The following is a 7,582-nucleotide window of genomic DNA, read 5'->3' on the forward strand; positions in this document are numbered from 1 at the left end:
GCCCAGTTCTTTCGTATACTGTAGCAAATACTATAGCAAAAGTACTGTAGTCCACGAAGGGGGCCGGGGCGCTGGGCTGGGCTGGATCCGCCCCTGTTTGCAGTTCATGCATGGGCCTAGCGAGTCGAGCACTTGAACACATTGTTTTCTGGCATTTATAATACATAGGTACCAGTGAACGTCGTCCATGTTTATTGGAATGTATATCTGAAAAAAATGATTATTTTAGTTGTACTCGTATGTGGACGAATCAGTCGTTCTCGCTGTAATTCATAGAAATATGTAGAAAACTAAGACTAACCATATCATTTTCCAAATACGCTTTGGCTCTGTTTAATACCCGTGCTGGTTCAGCATCCGTGTCATTTGATGGCAGATAGCTACCGATCTTTATCATCTTAGAGATGCATGCATTCTCTAAGAACACGGTTCCACCTGACCTTACTTGTAGATGCTCCGTAGCAGTCATGCAATTTATGTACGTATTTATGACCTATAATTAAAAGTATACATAGTATATTAGATGACACATACTCATAATCAAATAGTATCTTCCTGTCCTAATGCGATAATAATAATAATAATATACTTACTTCGTCGCCAACCCATTCTCTGGGAGTTAGAAGAGATAGTAAATGTCTTTTTTTCAGAAATGCGTCGCCGATGCTCACTAAATTTCTTTCTTTGCTGGTTTCGGATATGATATTTTTTATAACGGACCAATCATCGCCAGTGCAGGCATAATCTGTCATGATGGCCATGATAACATTTAATGATAATGAACACAAAAACAATAATGTAGCAGTACAAGGACATTGAAGGTTTCGTTCTGTGCCTTGTGGAGAAACAACATAGTCTCGTGCTATCTTAGGCTTGTTATGCCGTCGTATATGTTTGTTTATATGCATGGGCATTGTTAGCTTGTCCTCTATAGTTTGAAGCCCTTCCGTGCCGGGTGTTTGTGCCAATTCCTCGTCCTCAGTTACCACCATTTGTTGACTTGTTTCGTTGTGGGTTAATTTCTGAGGACAATATTAAAAGAATTACCCATATGTAGGATATAATATAATTAGAATGATTTTGGAAGAAATAGTTGGAAAAGGGTCGCCACCTGTGTATGTTCAGAATATTTGGCCTCTCTGTTTGCTATGTTTTCATCAAGAATAGGTGTATATTCTGAGCTCTCCGTGCAATTACTTTCCTCCACTTCATTATTGTTCAATATTTCACTTGATTCGTCATCGCTCGGTAGCTGAAACACGTGGTAGTATAATATTATAACAGAGAGAATATCTTTTTATATGCATCCAGCCTCATATAACCTTTTGATTTTCTGGCTTTGAGTACCAGTCCAGCCTCATAGTCTCAATGTTGATATACATGTCAACAGCCCACTGTTGGAAAAGGCGCCCACCGAACAAGATGATGTTAAAAAGCTTCTTCCTGACCTGTAGCTTGAAGCAGTAGTACTCCCTCGCACTAACAAATTTCCTGGATTGTGTTGCATTCACCTCATTGTCACCAAGATCCTCATCTTGGTTATCCTCATTATCATCTACAATATCGAAGATAAATAGCAGTATAATGGCTGGACTCATAATGTTTGACAACATAAGATTTGCTTAAGAATAAGCAATGACGACTGATACCTGCATGTACACCAGTGGCATGGTCTTCATCTGGCACAAAGTTGCCAACTTGTTCCCTTTCATTAATCAAATTATCATCTATTTGATAGGTCGACCAAGACATAAGTTTTTATTCACAAATATGGTAAGTAGATAATAACAAATTAATAATGAACATCATACATGTATGTAAATCAGTTACTCGGTCTTCAGCTGGCACAAAGTTCCCAAATTGTTCCCTTCCATTAACCAAGTTTCCATCTGTTTGAGAGGTGAACGAAGACAACTGTTTTTATATTCTTAAAGATAGTAATTAGATAACACATTAGTAATGAACATAATACCTGTATGTAGTTGAGAGGCCCGGTTTTCTTGCGGTCCAGAATTATGTGCTGGATCTTGGGTGGTGTAATCAGGGGCCTGAACATACGACATCCAGCGATTCCAACCACTCTCCCCACGTGGGAAAAACAATGGATATGACAATGGGTCATAGCACCCATAGTAGGCTCTAATATACAGGGGTCGGTCTCCTTTTTTGCCATGCACGGCAACACTCCTGTCAAAACAATTTTATGGGTGGCTCCCCTCAACACATATTGCTGCCACCTGAGAAGTCGTTGGGGCATTGTACGTACGTTGATCCAACTTGATATCTGTGTTTAGTGAGATCTTGTACTCATCTAGATTCGGAACAGACCCAAGGCTCTTGAAAGCCTGCGCATGAGGTTTAGGCTCTAGTATTAGCAGAATTTTCCGTATGAGATCTATATTTAGATCTGGAGACCTCTTAGCCCTGTGCACCAAGTTATGATCTGTATCATAAATATAGAGCTGCAAATGCCTAGGGCCATTATTAGCCGGCACCAGAACATCAAGAGCGTGGTACAACCCCCACATGCACGGAAGGTATATACGCCGGTTCCTGCCGCAGTGCTTACTCGACGATCAAGGGTGACTCCAAGACTTGTGAATGAGAAGTGAGAGTTGAAGTATCGTATATTGTCTCGAAAATATTTAGCATCGTCATCACATTGACTTGTGAACAACCGTTTCAACTCGTCCGGAACCTCGGGTGTAAATAAACCTACTTTCCCCTTTCTGCAACAAAATGCAGGTCCCTCGTATTGAAACCGCAATGCTCCACAGTGGAGGCAGTCCCTAACTTTCCTAAGGACGTGGTGATTTCTGGGAAGGTTAATGTAAACCCTATCATGAGGATCATTTGTGTTTGTTCCATCAGTGTGACATCGCTCAACTCGGTAGGATTCAAATTCAACACCTGGAACAGAATTTGAATATTCAGGCATCTTTTGATATGCAGAAATGACACTAACAGAATTTGGTTCATACCTTGGTGGGAGAACATCCTAGCTTCTTCATCAGGCTCAAGGTATTCAGCTTCTACAAGGTTTCCGTCTTCCAAGCAGTCTATAGTAGACAAATATTAGTTTGTAATAATGTATAAGATCTCGTAAATTAAACAAAAAACCATATATGCATTAATGTGAACCATCAATGTTGTTTGTGTTGCCATCGGGCTCCAGTATTCCATATGCATCATCTTCGTGGTCATTTCCTGGCAGCATATTCAGGCAAAATGGGCAAGTATGAGCTATGAATGAAAGGTATGAACCAAGCAGTAGTCAATTAAATCACCATTATATTTGTCGACGGGATTGTGCCCACATGACGGCGCAGTGAGTATGTTGTCTGGCAGCATCCTCCTTCCAAAGTCTTGTCTCTGGTACATATCATTTGTGTGTAGCCAATCACAATCTTCATCAGCTAAAGAAACATTGAGTGTCTGTCAGTTAGGAAATGAAAGATTGGATATACAGTGTTCCATGTAGTTGGCATCACCTATATCAGATTGATTTTGTTCTGTAGTAGCAAGGACTACTGTTGACGATTTGGTTCGACGCCGTTTGTCACGTAGGCTTTGCAATATGACTTGCTTATGTTGCTCATAGCGGGCATTTCCCTTCCGCCCCTTAAGTGCTTGTTTTGCTTCTGTACAATAAGTGTTAATTTGGTACAAGACAACATGAGCAACAATTGTTTTTACTCTGTATGGTAGTTAATATGAGCGACACTTGATTACCATATGAACTGCTGCCTCTGTAGGATTGAAGTGGCGGTGGTAACATAGTCAGTTGGGAGGACCCAATGGCAGAGTCGATATTATTGACATTTTCCTTGTTAGAAACGGCGGTATCTGGTGTTCTTAATGAATTTGGACCATGAGGTGGAGTCTGATCACTCATTATCACATGAACAGGTATGCCTGCATCATAATTGTATGCACAATGTTAGTTGTTGACACACAAACGCCGATATTATGGTTGGATGTAGGAGAAAACATGACCTTCCGCAGCTGGTGTGTGTCGTTGTTGGGTGATAGCAGACTGCTTACTGGGCATCTCCAAAGTGTCAAAACCTGTCAAAAAGAACACTTAATTAACATGAATTTACTTGTGATTCATGAAATGTATTATTACAAACAGAGAAAATGGAGTAACCAGGCGACATGGCCCCATGTGGCTTAGATGGAGTGTTGATTCCATTTAGAATAGCAGCCGTAGCTTTCTTACGATCCCTTGCCTCCTGTCTTTTCTTTAATATTGCATCCCTGTTTAGTGCATACCTCTTCCTTTCCCTCTGTCTCTTCAGCTCTTTTGGATCTGGTTTTTGACCTGTGAGACAATGGCATATTCTAGATTTACAAGATCAAAGTAGGTAAGAGTAGGTGATATATGTATTTACCTGAATTGCTGTTATTTGTCAGGTTCTGAATGGGAGTACGTATCCCACTACGCTGAGAGGATGACATATTGTCTTTTCAATGGTTCCACTTGTGAAACACTTATTTAACCCTTCGTCAACTCAGTTTGTTCATGATATACTGTAAGTATCAAATTTCGTCAACTCAGTTTGTTCATGATATACTGTAAGTATCAAATTTCATAGTACAAATTACAGACTCAGATTGAAAGAGCAATTTCCTTTGTCTTTTGTCGGATCATAAGACGTGGAAATTAACTTGATCTAACCTGTGGCCCTGGCAGGTCGAGATGCTGCTGCCCACACGGGGTGATGACACCGCAGGTAGGGTAGCGCGCCGGGTTGAGGATGTCCACCGGGTCGAGGACGTCGCGGACAGGGCGAGGGCGGCGTGGCGAGGACGGCGGGGCGAGGAGAGGCAGAGAAGCAAGGTGGGTCGAGGACGTCGCGGACACCAGGGGCTTAGGCGACGGGGCGGCTAGCCGAGGCGAGGTTCGTGGCGTGATGGCGGCGTCGATCGTGGAGGATCGTGGCGTGGTGGGGCACTGTGTAGGATCCTGGATGGGGGAGTCTGCCGGCAGAACATTTGTTTTGAACCATAGATCTGTTTGTATTATGGTGGATGTAATGTGGACTGTTGGATGCATCTAAGTGGGTTTGATCGGACGTGCGGGGTTATCCTGTGTGCACTTTGTGGGGTGCACGTAGGAGAAGTCATGTTTGGTATTTTAATAGTATAAGTATAGATAAAGAGATTACATGTACAACTACAAGTCATATACGAAGCTACATACAAGTCTAATACCCTCCCTCAATTTCAACCATCATCCGCAAGTTGAGATTGCGTCGACAATTCTTAAACAAGGGTAATGGCAACGGCTTGGTGAAGATGTCCGTAAGCTGATCTTTAGAGGAGATAAACTTGATCTGAACTACTGGGTTGGATGAAAGGTGTGTAGCACCAATGTTATCATATCAAAAAATTGGTGGTTGTCGTTGAGGTACTCGTAACTCACGAAGCAAAGACTATACCCAAATAAGTTCTGCAGTTGCATTTGCTACTTGCTTGAGAGCACTCCAAGCGATCAGGTTGGAGCCGAAAGAGACCGCATACCCCCTCCCCCCCTTTGGATCGCGGATCATCAAGATTGCCTGTCTAGTCTGCATCTGAAAAAGGTTGAAAGAACAGCAGATGGAGCAGGCCGAAGATGTAATCCATAAGAGGCTGTCAGGTGAACATAACGAATAATTTGCTTCACGGCTGACCGATGTGAATCCCGAGGTGCATGTAGGTACTGGCAAACACATTTTTGGGCAAAAATCACTGTTCTGACTTGTGGTCGAAATAAATTCACAAACTGAACTATTGGTGAAATTTTTTCGCTCCGCTGACCCTTTCGTGTAGTGCCCGACATCCGAGCGTCACACTACACTGTGCAACGCCTGACTCATAGACGTTGCACGTCTGGCAGCGTCGCATCCCGGGCTGTCCAAAAATTGCTAAGTTAGTGTGCAACGCCCAAGAGCTAGGCGCTACACTATACAATATAGTGCCTAGTGTGTAGGCGTTGCACTAGTGGCTTCACTATTTGCAACTACAAGATGAAGCGACCACTAGTGCAACGCCTAGCGTCTAGGCGCTACACTGCCTAGCTCTGAGGCGTTACACGCTGACTTAGCAATTTTCAGCCGGTCTAGGGTGCGACGCTGGCTAGATGTGTAGAGCCTGTCAATCAGGCGCTGCACAGTGTGGTGTGGCGCCTGGCTGTCGGGTGTTACACGAAAGGGGCAGCGGAGCGAAATTTTTTCACCAACAGTTCAGTTTGTGAATTGATTTTGACCGTAGGTCATATTTGTCGTTTTAGCCCATTTTTTGTCACGTGTGCTGGGTGGTGGGCCCATCATGTCAGGGCTGCTGAGTGCTGACACATTTTTTGTCATTAAAAACCAAATTGTTTCTACGCCTATCCCTACACGCAGATCCAATCGCACCCTAGCACTGCATATTTTCCCGGCCGTCTCCTATGTAGAAGTTGTGAACAGGGGCATCGTGTAGAATATTTTCGCTGCCGCGCACGGTAGAGGAGTCACCGTCAGAGTCCGGCTTCCTCCCGTGTCTTGTTTCGTTAGGCTGCCCCTCCGCGGCCGGTGCCGACGCGATCGATCCCCCTTCCGCCTCCCCTTCTTTCTTGGTTCCGAATTCAGATAAAGCTCGCCCTGCTGCCTCAAAATAAATAGAGCAGCCGATCGGGGGATAGAGAGAGAGAGAGAGAGAGAGAAGAGAATCGGTCCGCCAGTTTCGTCGTCGCACCATGGGGTTGCTGGCAATCAATCGGCTCGTGTCTATGCAGCCGGATTGGCGTCGCCGGCCAACTCAAGGCCGCAGTAAGCCGCCCGCCTCTCAGCTACCTAGCTCCGCCTATTCCTCTCGGTTATGTGTTGTGTGTGCATGAGATGGCAGAACCAACTTGGTTTTTTCTTCTTTTTTGCGATGAGCCTGTAATCTGTTCAATCTCTTACCAAGAGAGCATGTTTGCGGTTCTTTTGTTTTTGCGCGGGAGTACTCTATTGTGTGTGCTGTTTTCCAAAGATAAAAAGAGCAGTATACTTCTTATTCTCTTCCATCGGCATCTCTTTTATTCTAAAAATGCATCGTGTATTGCAGATGGATTGGTGACTTCATCCGTAGCCAAAAGAAAGGGCTCACCCTGCAGTCTACATGATGACAATTCTGGGAGTGTTAAAAAATCGAGATGTTCAGGACCAGGCCTTCCTGAGGTTCGTCATTAAATGCTGATAATTTGCAACATACTTGTATTGCAAGTGAAATATCACTGTGTCTGTTCTAGCTGCGCAAATTGGTGGATCAATTCTAGCTGCGCAAACTGTGTTCGTGTCATGTACTTTTAATTTGCTGTAGCTTCTAAAGTTGTTGAATACTTTTACATGGTCTTGGGGGTATTGGTTGTGGGATAAAGATGTGAGTCCCGCTCCCCGCTAGGGTTCCCACCCCCGCCGCCGCCGCCGGCGACCTAGCTTCCAGCCCCCGCCGGCCGCCGGGCGCGCGCCTCCCGGCCCGCCCCGCTCCCCTCCCCCTCTCCCCCTCCCCTCCACTCCCCTCCCGCGGTGCGCCCGCGCGTGCCCGGGGGGTCCCCTGTCGCCGCGGCCCT

General features: G+C 44.7%; 1 protein-coding gene and 2 long non-coding RNA genes across 8 annotated transcripts in view; 2 read left to right on the top strand and 1 right to left on the bottom strand.

Moving 5' to 3' along the window:
- LOC119310942 overlaps positions 1–5,214 on the top strand; it is a 6,827-nt gene extending 1,613 nt beyond the window's left edge. For 2 of the 5 annotated variants that reach the window (XR_005150808.1, XR_005150807.1), the window contains exons 4-6: positions 2,746–3,909; positions 4,417–4,535; positions 4,697–5,214. This is a non-coding gene — a long non-coding RNA (uncharacterized LOC119310942). Of the gene's footprint in view, positions 1–2,745; positions 3,910–4,416; positions 4,579–4,696 lie in introns of all 5 variants that reach the window. The other 3 variants (XR_005150809.1, XR_005150810.1, XR_005150811.1) reach the window with 3 other exon arrangements.
- On the bottom strand, positions 12–2,087 carry LOC119310944. 2 transcript variants are annotated; one of them, XR_005150812.1, is made up of 3 exons: positions 1,973–2,087; positions 594–1,889; positions 12–493 (listed from the first exon to the last, which is right to left on the bottom strand). It is a non-coding gene; the product is annotated as an uncharacterized LOC119310944 (long non-coding RNA). The 2 variants fall into 2 exon arrangements; XR_005150813.1 differs by having other exon boundaries at positions 12–207; positions 302–1,889.
- Positions 5,215–6,688: 1,474 nt separating the features above from the next.
- LOC119305805 overlaps positions 6,689–7,582 on the top strand; it is a 4,664-nt gene continuing 3,770 nt past the window's right edge. Inside the window, exons 1-2 of the mRNA XM_037582224.1 lie at positions 6,689–6,797; positions 7,078–7,190. Of these exons, the coding sequence (XP_037438121.1) occupies positions 6,725–6,797; positions 7,078–7,190 (186 nt within the window). The 5' untranslated portion in view covers positions 6,689–6,724. The remainder of the gene's footprint in view (positions 6,798–7,077; positions 7,191–7,582) is intronic.

This window comes from Triticum dicoccoides, chromosome 5B (genome assembly GCF_002162155.2).
Source record: "Triticum dicoccoides isolate Atlit2015 ecotype Zavitan chromosome 5B, WEW_v2.0, whole genome shotgun sequence".
Lineage (NCBI taxonomy): Eukaryota > Viridiplantae > Streptophyta > Magnoliopsida > Poales > Poaceae > Triticum > Triticum dicoccoides.